Genomic DNA, 17,888 nt, shown 5'->3' on the forward strand with positions numbered 1-17,888 from the left:
ACCATTAGTGGAATACTCCAGTGTCTCCTCTGGCCAATCAAAGTTGAGTGATAAACTCAAACAAATTGAGCTTGAAGCTGAGGAAAAGCAATCCCGTATCGAAGTAAAAGGAAAAAGTAAACGTTTAGAGGCCGAACAAGCCTTTATTGAAGTCAAAAAAGAAATGAGGTTGTAAGAAATGGAAATTAGACCAAGGCAAATGGACAACTTTGAACTCAATCAATACATTAAACTACCACCATTCACTGAAAACGAAGATGATAAATATTTCCAACATTCTGAGAACGTTGCCCAAACCATGGAATGGCCCACAGAAAAATTGTCATTATTATTACAAAGTGTTTTAACTGGCAAAGCACAAGGAGCTTATGCAGCTCTGTCTCCAGAAGACTGTATGGATTTTGATGAGGTTAAAGCAGCTATTCTCAAACCATGCGTGTCAGTACCGGAGGGTTATCATAAAAAGATTTGAGGTTATCGCAAATAAGATAGTCAAACTTATATGGAATTCGGCCAATGGTGTAATTCTATGCATATTTGTAACAATTTCGACAAATTAAGACAATTGTATCTAATTGAGAAATTTAAACGCTGTGCTAGCGACGACCTCAAAACTTACTTGGATGAAAAGAAAGTTGAAACACTACAAGAAGCAACTTGTCTTTTCTATCATTGTACTGTCACATATAAAACCACTTTTCGTAGAAAAAACTTCCTGCCATATCAGCAAAAATTCTGTATCTGTTGAATCCAATAAAGCTCAGGATTATTCAAAAAATTAAGTTTCTATAGTTTGAAATCTTCTGACAGTCAGGATAAAACTTCATAAAAGTCATCAAGATCTGTCTGTCTGCCGTTTTTGTAAAAACCTGGCCATGTTATGTCTGATTGCTAGTGCTTTAAAAAGAAAAAAAGAAAGGAAGCAACACCCAGTGCGTTCGTGTCCACATATGAACTTAGTCTCACCAGATCACCCGAAGTTATTGATTCGGGCACTGATAAAAAGGCTGATGTAGTCAGAAAGGTGTTTAGACCTTTTGTGTCTGTTGGTTCTGTGTCTTTGATAAATGACACTGATAATCCTATACACATACGCATTTTACGTGATACTGGGGCAACTCAATCATTGTTGTTAGAAGGTGTATTACCTTTAGATCCGAGTTTTGTCACTGGTGAGTCTGTTATTGGTCAGGGTATTGAGGGTGCTTTTGTTAATGTTCCTCTTCATAACATTTATTTAGCGTCAGATCTAGTTAGAGACCAGTTGTGGCTGAAATAAGATCTACTCTACCATTTATGGGTCTATTATAATTATTGTTGGAAAACGATTTGGCTGGGCTGGGGAGAGAAATCGTTGTTGAACTCAAAATGGGCAGCGAACAGATCACTGTGTCATCTAAGGATGTTGTTGTTGAGATTAATTTAAAAATGTTTCCCTCGTGACTCGAGCTCTGGCTAAGAAATTAAGCCAAAAGGAAATGATAGACACGTGTTCAGAGAATCACATTATAGATTTGTCTCAGGTATTTTTTGGGCCCGACATGAACCTTGTGAATGATTGTCCTACTGACAATTACTTGGTGAATGGCAATGATGAACGTGAAAATCTGGTTCATCTGGTAAAGCTTCGTTTACTAGAAGTAAACTGATCGCCGAGCGAGAAAAAATACTCAGATCTCTCCACTGTTTAAATATGCTCTCCCAAAAAACGAACTGGAGAACTTTTCAAATGGTTATTTTTTCAGAAACAGTGTGCTTATAGAAAAATGGAGACCAACACTTATTAATCGGAAAACTACAGATATTTGACTGGGAACGTTAAAAGCTTTCAAACTGTTCAACTTTAGAGAACTAATTGCGGACGTTAGCATTTCTACGAGGGCATTGGATATATATCTGCCTCTATGAAAAGTAAACTTGTAAACCGTGTCAGGCCAAACAAGAATAGAGCTAACTAGCATTCTCGTCAAGTGAAGTGTTTGTTTGTTTTGAATTTCGCGCAAAGCTACACGAGGGCTATCTGCCCTAGCCATTTAGCAGTGTAAGACTAAAGGGAATGCAGCTAGTCATCACCATCCACCACAACTCTTGGGCTACTCTTTTACCAACGAATAGTGGGATTGACCGTAACATTATAACACCCCCACGGCGCAGATAGCCCTCGTGTAGCTTTGCGCGAAATTCAAAACAAAACAAACCAAAGTTATCATATTAACTCACCCCCGCTAGAACAGCGGTGTGTCTCCGGATTTACAACGCTAAAATCAGGGGTTCGATTCCCCTCGGTTGGCTCCGTAGATAGCCCGATGTGGCTTTGCTATAAGAAAACATTAAATTGCCCCCAGTGGCTCAACGGTATGTCTGCGGAGTTAACATTAAAAACCGGATTTCGATACTCGTGGTGGGCAGAGCACAGATAGCTCAACGTGTAGCTTTGTGCTTAATTCAAACAACATTTTAACTCGATCGCAGCGCTTCCGACTTACCATTCGATAACTTATATAAGTAGAAATAAGCACTAAGCACAGGTTAAACTAAACACATTAGACTCGTAACTATTTTAGCTCACCTGAATAGCCACTACAACAGACTAAAAAGAAAAAGAAAAGAACAAACCATAATGACCAAATTTATAGAATTTCAATCGTTATTAATTTTGCAAACAGTGCACACTTTACTGACTAAAGATATACAAATAACGTCGCTACCGTTCGGTCTATAAGAATCTGACCTTTGACCTAAAATAATTTTATTTTATGCTTGCCTATTTAAGATGTGTTTAATGACGTTTATGGTTAAACGAAAACTGTATAATTCGGTGATTCCTTGAACATCAGAACTGACATTGTTAATTCAGATGTTTAACATGTATACAGCCTGTAATTAGTGTTCGACACAATCATGTATGAATGGTAATTTAACTCCTGGGTGCTTTGACAAATGAGAAATTCTCTCATTAATCCGAAGATCTAGAGTAGTATGTATATGTTCAAGCTGAAACAGCCTTCAAGCGATGGGGAACGTTTAAAACGATGTAAAGTCAACAACGATCATTTGTTTCAAAGTAACGAAAATCATAACAAAGCTACTTCATAAACAACACTATTAAACATTAATGGTTACAAACTGCACAACTCAAGCATATTAAAAATCCCAATAGAACAACTATGCGACAAGATTGGGTGCCTTGTCTCTGCTAAGTATAGAAGCAGATTTGTTACGCCAAATTAGTTTCGAGGACTTGATCAAAGACTTTGAAGTTAAAAAATCTGGAATAAAACTTTTTAAAATTTAAATAAATATTAAGGTATGAATAAATAATTTGCTTACATGGTTTTAATTTCAAAGTGAGAAATTGTTAACATCAAAGTGAATTTTTTAATTAAAAGGGTTTTGAGTGAATTTTTCATTTTTGTTAACATCAAAACGTGAATTTTTTAACTCAGAGTGAAAACAAATATACAGTAAAAATATTTATTTTTAATTATCATTAATCAAAGTGATTTCCCTCATCATTTCTGAATAAAAGGCTTCAGTCATTGCTTGATTTTGATCCATGCACAATTTGTTAAATAACTAAAACAAAAAAGTTGTTTTTATTTAATATAGTTTCGGGGTCTGATTTGGAAAAAAAAATAAAGAAGGGTAATAAATTTTCAAACTTTTATTTCACTTTCAGCACTTATTGAGTCTTAATGTCTTGTCATTTAAGCAATGGAGGGGCCGACGGGGGGCACTACTGTTGGGCTGTGCTTAGGTCATCAGTTGCCCTTAATCTAACCCTAAAATTTCTGCTTGTTTTATAACGTCCCACAGGATTAAAACCGTCAAGCCTAAAACAAGTAAAAACCCACTTTTGTAATAAACTTCGTTAAAAGATACTTCACAGTTCTCGTGACATCATTCCTCTTCAGAAACATGTGATAACAATGTCTCTTACATTTGTTGACACTCTTCCTGTACGACTGTTCACGTGTACCTATCTTACTTAGATATCTTATTCAAACTTATTCCTACGCGTATAACGCGAAGAACTATTTAGTGTAACAAAGCTAACAGTTTTTAGCACCTGTTCATTTCTCACAGGTAGTATCTTTCTCAACAGCCACCTGTTGGTCATTTTGATAACAAATCGTTAGAAGTCGATTTTTCTGATCGGAACGTGTCGTTTCTCAAACTGTGACACGTAAACCTATAATTCCGTCAGTGTTTTTTTCCCCATTCTTGACTAATTTCTGTCTGAAAAGTCATCCCATAAACAGGTATGAACATCTTTTAATAGACTTAAACTTTTTTGTTTCTGTATATCATCTCTCTTTTCCTATAAGTTGAAATATATCAGACAGAATGAATAGTTCATAAAAGGTATAACAGTATTTTACAATAGATATGCAATAACATTTTCCTACTTTGTATGCTCTTTACCTAGACATGAAAGTAAGTTGTCTCTAAATATTTTACTTAGAAGAATAGAATGTTGAACCTTCATTGGTAAATAACTGATGTTAAGATTGTTTCTTTTGTTTACGAACTTTAAAGTTTAGACGGACCATGTTAATTTATTTGTTTAGTTTAATAAAAAAAATTCAAAATTTATTTAAGATTTGGTGATTTTCAGTGTTCCATAAACATGACAAGGACCGGAAAGTGTTTAATATTGCTAAGTTTGCTGGCGATTTACCTCCAAGTGAAATCACAAGATGATCAGAGCCCTCTACGACTTATTAGTGACACTGAGTGTGATAGGTATAATCTGGATGCCCTATACCATGATCAATATAAAATAATAACTAAGGATATTCTAACAGGTGGGTTTCTTTATTTAATAAGCTCTTCACATGCATTAATTATTTCTAATTGGTGAGATTCGAGTCTGCTTTTGTCGGTATTATCATCATCATCACACTATAATGAAACTCTTGCTTATATGACAGTGGAAAAAAATATTTGTTACCGATGTGCAAGCCCCATCTTCGCGAAATTTTTATCCTGCGTGCATGTAGATTTGCAACAGGGTTCACGATTTTCCCGTCCACCTCCGTTTCCCGTCACGGAAAACTTTATTTTTCTCCATCCTCAGGGTGCAGATATAATGTCATGAATACGTCACACGCGGATCTAATGCACTGGCATCACGGGTAAATTGCCCAGTGATAATAAAGTTTCTTAAATTATTCCTAATATACGTTATCTCATGGTATGGCGTGTAATTCAAACATTTTAGTTTATGTAGGGAAATATTCTAACACAAGCTGAAGCTCACAAAGAGAGCTAATTTCTAATTCACCATAAAAAATAATTTTTATGAAAATAAAAGAATACTGAATTAAAAAAAGCCCCAAAAGTAAAACTTTTTTGTTCAATAAGTTTAGAAGCTGCACAATGAGCTATCTGTGTTGTTCCCACTGTAAGCATTATTCAATGAAACAGCTGAAAGGCTGTTGTTTTTATATAATTTAAAGTGTATGTTATTTTACTACTAAATATAAATAAAAGAAACATATACTGCTTCTTTTTTATGACAAGTTCATGTTCATTTTCTGATTATTTCCAATATTTACGTTGAAATTATACCTTGTTTAGAAAATACAAATAAATCTCAAGGTCTGTATGTTATTACATTTCTTTAGAAGTGATTTTGACCTATTATAATTAAACAGTATAAACACATGACTTATGTTTCTAAACTGCGGCATGAAAATAATATTTAATATCTGTTAAAGCTCTGTTTTTGTAATAGATATTTTAGTAGTTAAGGCGCTCGACTAGTAATCGGAGGGTCGCGAGTTCGAATCACTGTCACACCAAACATGCTCGCTCCTTCACCCGTGGGGGTATAACATGTGACGACCAATTGGTAAAAGAGTAGCCCAAGAGATGGCTTTGGATAGTGATGTCTAGTTGCCTTCCCTCTGGTCTTACACTCCTAAATTAGGGACGGCTGGAGCAGATAGCTCTCATGTAGCTTTCCGCGAAATTCAAACACAATCAGTATAGTAACTTAGTGAATCTCACAATATATTTTTAACTGAAGTCGCTATATCTTAGATAATATTCAGAATCAGAAGAAGCAATTAAAAAACAAATCATTTTGCTATTTATCGCAAAACAACTTTATTTTAGTTTTATTTTATTTATTTCGAATTTATTTTATTCGATCTCGTTTGCCCCCCGCTAGTACAGCGGTATGTCTCCGGATTTACAACGCTAAAATCAGGGGTTCGATTCCCCTCGGTGGGCTGAGCAGATAGCCTTTGTGGCGTTGCTAAACACACAAACACACGATCTCGTTTAATGGATTTTTTAAAATATCTATAACATTCACTCTCATACATCTGTAGAGAGAAAAAGACGTTTTTAAAGTAATAGGAAGTATGGAAAATTTTATCCTTCATTACTTTAATCAAGTTGACCAGGGATTTATAAGGTTTTATTTTATATATTACAACACTAGAATTATGGGTTCAATCCATGCGATGGACACAGTACAGATAGCTCACTTTGTAGCTTTGCACCAAAACAAAATGTATTACTTAAGGGCTACTTGAGTTTGATATATCTATTCTCTAGAGGGTGACTTAGGTTTTTATCATGTTTTCCTAGAGATGAAGGTATTTGTCGAACTGATGACTGATCGGATGTTCCTCAGCCTACAAGAGGTATTGATGCAGCTTCCAGGACGTGAATCTTCAGACAAGTAAAATTTACGATTTTTATTATTTACAATGTTAAATTTTTATTTAATTTCGTGACTTTCTGCTATTCAATTACTTATAACTCTTTCAACAAACATCCAGCAACGAAGGGAGTCCTAATGATTTGTTTCTCAACGTATTATTTTTCAAGAAATGCGCGTATTAATTGTACCACTTATCCATTGGCTCCTAAGCATTGTTAAGAACAAATAAAGTGGTAAAAACACAGATTAATTGTACCACTGATTCATGGCTTAGAAGCCAAATAATGTTGAAAATACGCAGGTTAATTGTACCAGTGTTGTTGTGTGTCATATATTACATTCAAATTAGGCTACAACGAGTATTGTTCTAGTTTCAAATGTCAACTTTAAAAAGGCAAGTTCGGAACTTTAAATTTGAGTTGTGTTTAGGCAGTATTCATGTATTGTTACATTAAGGTTGTATTAGGACAAAAAATGTGTATTATGACGTTAAGAATTCATAATAACATAGCTTCATACTGTTGCATTACGATTGTATCACTTTACAGTTGTTTACTTTTCTGTGTTAAAAATGTATTATGCCATAACTTTATTTTTCATATTAATATTCTATTAGAGCATAACTTTATATTGTTGCATATGGTTTTGTTACGATGTAACACTACACTGCTACACTAGATGTATTGGGACTCGTGTTCATATTATGATTTAAAAGTGTGTAATCACGGCTCTATATTTTTATTAAAGTGAGGTGTTATTATATTGCAACTCCCTATTGTTTCATTAAAGATATATAATGGAACGTCTTTACATTGCTACACTAAGATGTATTTGATTAAAACTCTATTAAGTGACATTAAAGTTGTATTAAGCACAGCTCTGTACCGATGCCTTTATATTCAGGGCCTGGCATGGCCAAGCGCGTAAGGCGTGCGACTCGTAATCCGAGGGTCGCGGGTTCGCGCACGCGTCGCGCTAAACATGCTCGCCCTCCCAGCCGTGGGGGCGTATAATGTGACGGTCAATCCCACTATTCGTTGGTAAAAGAGTAGCCCAAGAGTTGGCGGTGGGTGGTGATGACTAGCTGCCTTCCCTCTAGTCTTACACTGCAAAATTAGGGACGGCTAGCACAGATAGCCCTCGAGAAGCTTTGTGCGAAATTCCAAAAACAAACAAACAAAACAAACAAAGCCTTTATATTCAAGTACAAGTGAGCATTCGGTAATTACAGCTGTGTTAGGGAGCAGTTCAATATTTCAATCAACTAATTATATTATTTTTATGCTTCCATATTCATATAATAGTCTGAAACTAAAATCTTCATAGGACTTTAACTTGATCAGAAAGTATTTAATTGTAAAAGTGTACCCATAAATCTCGTTACTTTATACGTAGATATGAAAAGCTCCTTCCAAATAAATGGCCTGGCACGGCCAAGTGGGTTAAGGCGTTCGACTCGTAATGTGAGGTTCGCAAGATCGAATCCCGGTCGCACCAAACATACTTGCCCTTTCAGCCGTGGGGGCGTATAATATGACGGTCAATCCCACTATTCGTTGGTAAAAGAGTAGCCCAAGAGTTGGCGATGGGTGGTGATGACTAGCTGCCTTCCCTTTTGTCTTACACTGCTAAATTAGGAACGGCTAGCGCAGATAGCCCTCGTGGAGCGTTGCGCGAAATTCAAAACAAACCAAATAAATAGATAACAAACGCACGTCTTTAAAGTTTATACTTTTTGTTAACGTTTCCCTTATTTTTGTTTGTCTGTAGTTTTTATCCATTCATTCTCTTGTAGTAATTTCACGTGTATAGCAAATATCCATTTTCTGAAACGAGAATTTAGAACCTTTTTAAAAATATTAATATCCAGTGTGTGTTTGAAACTTAACATTTAGCTCCATCTGTTTAAAATTTTCGATTTGCTTAGGGCAGAGGAGAGAATGTTTCGAGCCTTTGAGGAAAGCAAAAAAATATTTGTGAAAAAGATGGATAAGATTGAAGAAAACACGACAAAGGCATGGGAATCAGTCCTAGACATCAACTACAAGTTCATCTCTGCCCAAAAGGAAGGTACACCAGAGATATTCCTGGAAAAGATTGCCCAGTTAGAAGGTTTGTTTATATGTTAATTAAATACAAACTCTGGTACACGTACTCGCTTCACTTATGATACAAAAATACGATAAAGATAGCACTATTTACTCCAGAATTCGAAAACAAAAATGGTGTTACATTCATGGTTGCTTCTGAAGAACTTTGTCACTAATTTTATTAGCTGTATCGTTTAGTAGGCTGTACGAATACAATGTGGTATTATTTGCACAATAAGCAGGTGATATAAAATGCATTGTGAAGCTTCTGTTGAGACGTCTTTACCAAGAAGGCGGGCTGAAATGCATTTTGGAGCAACCTACATACTACAGCTAATTATCTCTCCAGGTATTGACAAAAATAAAGTGAGAAACTTCTTCGATGTTTTTTTTCTCTTTGCATGAAAACGAGCTTTATAATTAATTCAGACAAAATAGTGAGCTAAACTCAAATTAGTGGTAATTTTGTTTGAAAACTGATGCTTAATTATTTATTTATAGCAGAAAAGCGAGCAAGTCAAGATTTGTTACTTTGTGTTTGTCGATCTTGTGTGAACACTTAGCTACACGTTGTTTTGTTACACAGAAAACTCTAAGAGAAGAAGAATCGTTGCATGAAACTGTATTCGATTGTGAAGACATCCCTACTCAGATATAATCTGATGCTAGTTACATAATTACCATCTACGTTTCACATTTGTCTAATTACTGCACTTCTGTGAAGTCTGACACGTGGAGAAAATATTTAAAATAAACTTGTGCTGAAATATATCTGTTAAAATATAAAAGGTTAAAAACTGAAGTGTGAATTCGATTTTGTTCTGATATAAACCTCTATATCTGATAATTACTGTTAAAATAAAAACCCTACAACCCGAGCGCTTCTTGAACCTACGTGTTTTACCACCATCGTGAACGATATTTATTGTTACATACTATTATGATCTTATACTGATATCTGTTAATTATTTTACTGTTTCGTACTATGATGATCTTGTATTGATATATATATATATATATATATATATACACCTCTGTCTCGTAATTACTTTACTGTTATATACTCTTATGATCTTGTATTGATATAAACACCTATATCTGATAATACTTATGAATTATTTGAAATTTATGCGAAATCAGTTGTTTGATGTGACTAAAATTAGGTTTTGTAAATATTTTAGAGGCGTATGATGTAGGAAAACAAGTTTTAGACAAACATTTGCAGATAGTGGTATCTCCAGTGAAGGTTTTAATCGTCAACAGCATGAACGGTGTAGAGCAGGTTTTAATTCGAAAAAAGTCAGAAAAAGATAGCCATCATCATCAGCACCATCATCGTGCAAACGATGAAGAAGATTCTTTGGAAGAAGATGACCAGCATTCAGGGACACAGCATAAGGTGGAGGAGACTGTAGAACACAAACAGGCAGAGCCCCTCAATGATTCTAATTATTCGTCCACCCCCGTAAGCCCTGGCACGTCAAACGATGAAGACGAAGTTGAAGTAAACGATGAAGACGAAGATAAACATGACGGAGAGGCGAAAGAAGACGAGGAAGAAAAAAGCGATATCGAAAAGAAGAAAGAGATAATCCGTGACATTGTTCCAGGTTTTTTGGGAGTTGTGTCAGAGTTGATAGTTGAGAGAAATGTTGATTTAACTAAATACCTGCCTGAGGTCGAAAGAGATTCGCCGTTTGATGAAATTGTTTTTGCTGTTGTTATTGTAAGTGATCATTCTCAAACTGTATTCCGAAATGTTTCTAAATTATAGTATTCTTTAATTAAGATAATACAAAGATTTTCTTTTCGAAACTCACATCCGTTTGAGTTCATTTAGTACCGTATAACGTTCGTGCATCAACTGAACCAAATTAACTGAAATGAAACAAATCTCGATCAAACGATAAGTAAAGAACAACAGGAAATTTAATTTCTAAATGTTTGTAACTTCGGTAACGTTAATGCATTGTTAGTGGAACAATAAACAACCAATGACGTCCCGCGTTTTCCAATTTATTGTACACCTATGCTTGTCGTTATATTATTTTTTACAGAGCACTAAATTAATGAGATTATCACAATATAGATGTTATTTACAACTATTTGTTACATAACTGTCTGTATATTGTTTAACAATATATGTTATGTATCCCATATACAAATTAACAAAAGGTGTTAGAAGACAGACAATTTTTTTAAGCTGAAGTGTCCAATAATCTGTTTTTGTTTTCACCAGCACCTTTTAAATTAATTAATTAATTTAACTCTTATTAACATTTTGTTGCTTACTGCTTCAACCATTAATTTTGGACCTTGAAAAATTCAATAAAAAAAGCTCTATCCAATATAAAATATACACACAAGGTGGCGCTAAAGTGCAAAAGACGTTAATTGGCAGCAGTTCATCCTTAGTTATTAAATTCATGTCTCCTTACTTCACTAATGGGGGGCGCGGCATGGCCAAGAGGTTGAGGCGTTCAACTCGTAATCCGAGGGTCACGGGTTCGAATTCCCGTCGCACCAAACATGCTCGCCCTTTCAGCCGTGGGGTCGTTATAATGTGACGGTCAATCCCACTATTCGTTGGTAAAATAGTAGCTCAAGAGTTAGCGGTGGGTGGTGATGAATAGCTGCCTTCCCTCTGGTCTTACACTGCTAAATTAGGGACGGCTAGCGCAGATAGTCCTCGAGTAGCTTTGCGCGAAAAAACAAACAAACACTAATTGGGTGTTCAGGAGAAAGTGGAAAATCCAGACAAAATAAGCCAATACAGCATCTAATTGATTTATCAAAATGTGTTGCACTTTTATATATCTGCGTGTCATCTAAAGACCTCAAAAATATCTGCAAAACACTGAATAGTTTATCGTTATACAAGCAGTTAACCATTTCTATACTAAACATTAACATAGTATAACATAGTATATAAACCATAGTGTATTTCTTGTTCAGACAGCCAGACGAGTGAAAGAATTGTTACATCCTGAGAACCTAAGCAGTGACGAGGCCCTTAACCTAGCCAGACGTGACCTGTTTATGGCATGGGCACATACGGCTATGGCTATGTACAGTGACAAGATTAAAAAAGAGAAAGGAAGATAGTGTGCCCAAAGAGCCTGCCGTACAATACTTTCAGAAGAAATGGTCTAAAGATGATACTTTAGGTAAGTTATTTTATATATACGAGGGCTGTTTAAAAAATACGCGGACTGACGTCATAAAACAAAATGTACTTTATTTAGAAGTTACAGGTCTGGGACCCCTTCAAAGTACTCTCCTTCCCAACGCACACACTTATCCCAACGGTGTTTCCACTTGTTGAAACAGTCCTGGTACGCTTCTTTTGTAATATCCTCCAGCTCCTTCGTCGCATTTGCCTTAATCTCGGGAATCGTCTCAAATCTTCTTCCTTTCAAGGGTCTTTTGAGTTTGGGGAACAAGAAAAAATCGCAAGGAGCAAGGTCAAGCGAGTAGGGGGGGGGGGAGAACAGTGATCGAGTGTTTGGCCAAAGACTCACGAGTTCTGAGGCACAAATTTCGCAGCAACGCGGTGCATCTTCAATTTTTCGGTCAAAATCTCGTAACAAAATCCAACTGATATCCCACACTCTTCAGCAAACTCCCTGACAGTCAGACGTCGATTTGCCCGCACCAGGGTGTTGATTTTGTCGACGTGTGGGTCGTCAGTTGACGTGGAAGGACGTCTAGGACGCTCATCATTTTCAATGAACTGTCGACCATCCTTAAAACGTTCATGCCACTTGAAACATGCCGTACGCTTCATAGCAACATCACCGTAAGCCGTGTTAAGCATGGCAAAAGTTTCAGTCGCAGATTTTCCAAGTTTAACACAAAATTTCACAGCAAGTCCTTGCTCCTTCAGGTCATTCATTCTGAAATCTGCCAAACGAGAAAATCGCACTTCACTTAAAACCGCGTAGCTAATACACAAATGAAGATATCTGCAATCGGGAAATGGCGTCGTAATCAGCTTATCTGTGCCAAGCGGATTCCCCTGGAACCAACTGGAGCCGCGCAATTCAAACAGCCCGCGTATTTTTTGAACAGACCTCGTATATAAGTTTTATGTAATTCTCGATTCACACGATGCCTGTTTGCAGTTAGCTATTTATCACTATCCGCAATTTCCCACGTGGGAGGCGGATGCTATCAACTGGTTGTCCACCCTCGAATCAGCAATTTTAAATGAGGAATGATTATGCCTGAAATTTGGCATCTTCGTCCTGAGCGCTTTGCCCAAGTGTCGCAAACAATGTCTTTACCACTAACATATGATTCACACTTCATTATATTACATGTATGTATTTTTTGTATTTGTTTGTAACTAAGCATAAAGCTACACAATGGTCTCTATGTGTTCTGCCCACCACAGGTATCGAAAACGGGATTCTAGTGTCCGCAGAGATTCCGCTGTGCCACTGGGAGACATATTACATGCAAGTAGAATTATTAGTATCTGGTGCTGAAAAAAAGAAAAGAACAACCAGAAAACGGCTTTGGAAAACTTTTCTCATATTTTATTTCTCTTCATTTAGTTTTAAATTTTACTTTCTTTGGTGGATCAACGGTAGGCTTATGGCAACACTAAAATCCGGGATTTGATTCCCTGCGATGGACGGAGCGCAGATAGCCCACTGTGCTAAAACAAAGACACTTTTTTAAAGAAAATACTTTCGGACGAGTCAAAGCTCTGCTGAATTCTTATGTTCGCTTTATTTATTTGGTTTTAGCGAAATAAACTTTTGGATGGTTATTTAAAATTCCCAATTCTCCAAAGGTAACACGAGAAAAGAAGAAAAAAACATGGAAAACCTTTGACAAATGTTTACCACTAATAAACATGTTTTATTCTCTTATCAACTTGCTTGATTATATGAAGATGTTTTGAGATTATATTATTTTATATCTCATTTCTGTTATCGTTTTCTTTTCTAGCGGAGAGTCTATTAACACTCTTAGAAAAGTTCCCATAAAGATTGGACACTTATGGAGTTGGGGATATTGTCCTGGTACAGTCCAAAAGAAGTCTTGAAATATACTACGTTGTGAACCACGTGACAAAAGAGAACCTATCGCTTTTGCCGTTAGATACAGTATAGAGTGTATTATTTGTTTAACTGCACATAGTTCCAAATATTTCAATAAATCCTACCTTTTTTACATTAAAAATCAATTGTAACTGAACTGGCCTATGGTTATATTTTTCTTTGAAATTTTTAAACCCATCATTGACCATTAACACTTTCACTATGAGCAGGTCAGAATGTGAATATCACAACACATTTTAATGTGTTACATGTAAATACGCATAGCAATATCACATAGATAATAAATGAAATGTTAATATTAATTTCTTAATTTTTCAAAGGAAATATTTAAATAGATCCTCAGTCTCTCTCTTTGTATGAAAATCGTGACATTTGTTAGCATTTCTTTGTTCATCATATAATCTTTCATCATCTCTCACAGATGTCCTAAGTTTAACGTATTTACTTATTATAGTATAAATATTACTAAGGCAAAACCTAATTTTTTATAGCATCTTATATTCTTTGTTTACAGACTTAAATGATAAAGTCAGACCCACTTACCACGCTTGCGAGTCACGACCTCTTTCTCATCCACAAATTGCAAATAATTCTCTCTGATATTTTATATTATTTATAGCCAGTAAAAAAAAAAAAACATGTTTTAATTTATTGAAGGACGGTGTTCTCAGTACACAGTGTTTAGTTATTTCTCTTCATATTGAAAGTTTTTGCCGAGCACCTAAGGGAATTATTTTATGTATGGTTACAGAAATAACAACATAGCCTTTACGATGTCCATTGAATTAGCTATACATCCACGTGTATCCATAGATATGATTACTGAAGTAATAAAATATTATTTACAACGACTGCCTAATTAATTACATTTCTTAGTGTAACCATGGCTACTGTAATAATAACACGTTATTTACCGTTACTATTAAACTGCTCATCAATAGAAATCACAGCATAAATATTGCTTAATTAATCTACTCACCTATACATACTGCTTCTAAATAGGCTATTACTAAAATACATTTACATTAGGCGAAAATAAACTTTCATCAGGAAATTTTCACTCACGATTAGAGAAAATAATGAAGTGTAAGTTACACTTTGTGTAACTTCTTATACAGCTTTACTGTTCACTTGTGTAAAGGTTTATTAACTCTTTTTTTCATTCGCGTCTGCATAATTTTTTCCGCGAGGTGAAGCAATGTAGTGTGGAATTGTAAATTGAATTTTAAGGAAATCGTAAACATATACTCGAGACGTAAAGAAAGATTTATGTTTCCAATTTTCTAGGGGGACAACTGCCCCTCCCCGCCTTTTTTTAGAATTTTTTGCTTAAACATTTTGATGAAACAAATGCAGCTGACCAAATAAAAATTTCTGTGAATTTAAATTTAGACTTTCATATTGTACAGAATAATTCAGGAAGTAAAGTAAGACATGCAATTTATAGCTTGCTTTAGAACTCTGAGTCGCATCTTTCTCGTTTCCATGTTTCATTACAAAATGTAATTTAATGTTATTGTTTTTTCTATAATAAATATAATTAATAAAATAAATTTTAAAACCGGTGTTTGTAGCGTAGGTTAAACGAGGCCTAACAAGAACAGAGATAACAAGCAGTGTTTAAATTAAATAAGCTCCCTTGATAAAACGACGAACATCAGTTTGTTAGTTTCACCCGCGTGACCAATTAAGTGTATACGTTGATAGATAGGGAAAAGGGCCTTGGGGAAATTAGCAGGTGATTGAAAGTTTCAGAAAATAATATGAAAGATACATGAATGGTTAAAATTGGCTATAAATGAGGTGGAAAACAACGAAGAAGAGAATTTAAACAGAAGGAAGAAAAAATTTAGCAAGTGATTTTAGTACGAAACTTTGCTGCCCTAACAAAGAAACGGTTAATCTTAGTGGGGATTTATCGACGACGTATGTCTTTTTTTTTTTTGTGGGGGGGGTTCAGATTTGTAAGAAAGGAACTTGCGTGATAAAGCTCGAATAAATGCATTTATTCAAGTACATACTATAGAGAAAGTATAATATGAAATTATCTATAGAAACTCGCGTTTCAGCTACGAAATATAGTAATAACTGAGTTAAATTTAAATGTTAAAACTATACCACATCTTAAGTAAAAACGGGAAGTGACATGTCACTCTTGAATTTCACCCCCACCCTTAGTGGCACAGCGGATTGTCTGTGGGTTTCGATATCCGTAGTGTGCAAAGCACAGATAGACCTTTGTGTTGTTTTGTGCTTAATTCTAAACAAACATTCTGACATTTAATGGCTTGTGATCTATCATTCAGAGCACCCTTTCTGTTACTCAGTGCCTCATCATTCAATCTATAATGACGAGAATCCCACTTGAAGTAAAGAACCTAAAGATAACCTAAGAAGGACAAAACATTTTTCTATACTTTGTTTTGATTGAAATTTTAATACCCATACCATTCATCTTTAGAACGCATCATCACTCACTCAGTCATTTAACAACACCTGTATTATTTTCTGGCACAATTATCTACAGTTCAAGAACATAGCATCCTATTATTCGAGAACACTGACCAACGCCTCGCTGTATGATAACAACATAAAATAACGTTAAAATAAATAAGTAATTATTTGATGTTCAATGATTTAAATAAAGATGATGAATGTTACTGTTCACCAAGTAAGTTTAGTTAACACCAGCGTCTCAATAACCAATACGTCTGTTGTATCCTAGCTGATTTGATATGTCCTGGTATGTAGCAGACATAGTGTAGTTGAAACACTGTTACATGTTACTTTACTTTCAGTCATATAATGTAACATCTCAGTCTGTCAGTTAATAACATCTCATCCTATCAATTAACGACACATTTACCTATTAATTAACGGTACATTTCCCTATAAATTAATAATACTTAATAACATCTCACTGTATTAATTAGCAACACGTTTCCCTATTAATTTACGACACATAATATCTCACTCTATGAACTAACGACACATTTCCCTATAAGTTAATGATACTTAACGATATCTCACTCTGTTAATTACGACACATTTCCCTATAAGTTAATGATACTTAATAATATCTCACTCTGTTAATAACGACACATTTCCCTATAAGTTAATGATACTTAATAATATCTCACTCTGTTAATAACGACACATTTCCCTATAAGTTAATGATACTTAACAATATCTCACTCTGTTAATAACGACACATTTCCCTTTAAGTTAATGATACTTAATAATATCTCACTCTGTTAATAACGACACATTTCCCTATAAGTTAATGATACTTAATAATATCTCACTCTGTTAATAACGACACATTTCCCTATAAGTTAATGATACTTAACAATATCTCACTCTGTTAATAACGACACATTTCTCCATTATTAATGACACCTCTTTACAAGTTAAGACACTTCAGTGTATCACTTACCGACGGCTTTGCTCACTAATTAGTGCTATTTCTCTTTCTATCAGTTATCAACACCTTTTTCTATCACTTAACGACATTTATTTTTATCATTCAACCACACATCATCTTCCTCTGTCATTCCAAAATATATTTTTATAATGTTTAACAACATATCGTTTAAGACACTGAACTGTGTTTTTTGCTAGTGTATGCCTGCTTGTGCACACCGCCTGAAAAATTCCCTGACTCGAATGCTTAAAAAAACGTTTCAAAAGAGAAAAGAATAGTTCTGTTTAGTTATTGTTTTGTTCTTTCATTTACAGAACCATGTTACTATCCCGGAAATGCACAAAATATTTTTAGACAATAATATTTTTTCTTAAATCACGGTTTTATACAAATAAAAACGTGTCATCTTTGCGAAGACAGTATATGTTGTTGTGGTTTTTCAATGAGTTCAAGCTTAGCATCGTATTTCGATACTAAAATAATCAAATGTTAAATCAAATTGAATCTGCCCTTTCAAAAAACCTCGCCCTCCCTAAACTTCATGGACGCCTCCAGGACATTTTATAGAGGGAGGTAAAAATGATATAAGAGTTATGCAGAATTTGTTTCTTTTTTTCTCTTTA

General features: G+C 35.0%; 1 protein-coding gene across 2 annotated transcripts; it reads left to right on the forward strand.

Annotated features, from left to right (window-relative positions):
* The first annotated feature begins 4,117 nt into the window (after positions 1–4,117).
* Positions 4,118–14,078, forward strand: LOC143238882 (uncharacterized). 2 transcript variants are annotated; one of them, XM_076479502.1, is made up of 7 exons: positions 4,118–4,262; positions 4,619–4,808; positions 6,604–6,697; positions 8,607–8,791; positions 9,951–10,495; positions 11,725–11,936; positions 13,729–14,074. In XM_076479502.1, exons 2-6 carry the CDS (start codon positions 4,631–4,633, stop codon positions 11,872–11,874), a joined length of 1,152 nt encoding a protein of 383 aa, XP_076335617.1. In that variant the 5' UTR covers positions 4,118–4,262; positions 4,619–4,630; the 3' UTR covers positions 11,875–11,936; positions 13,729–14,074. The 2 variants fall into 2 exon arrangements, with proteins under 2 accessions (XP_076335617.1, XP_076335618.1); XM_076479503.1 differs by lacking the exon at positions 4,118–4,262 and adding an exon at positions 4,273–4,365 and having other exon boundaries at positions 13,729–14,078.
* Positions 14,079–17,888: the final 3,810 nt, after the last annotated feature.

Source organism: Tachypleus tridentatus, chromosome 13, assembly GCF_004210375.1.
Source record: "Tachypleus tridentatus isolate NWPU-2018 chromosome 13, ASM421037v1, whole genome shotgun sequence".
Classification (NCBI taxonomy): Eukaryota; Metazoa; Arthropoda; class Merostomata; order Xiphosura; family Limulidae; genus Tachypleus; species Tachypleus tridentatus.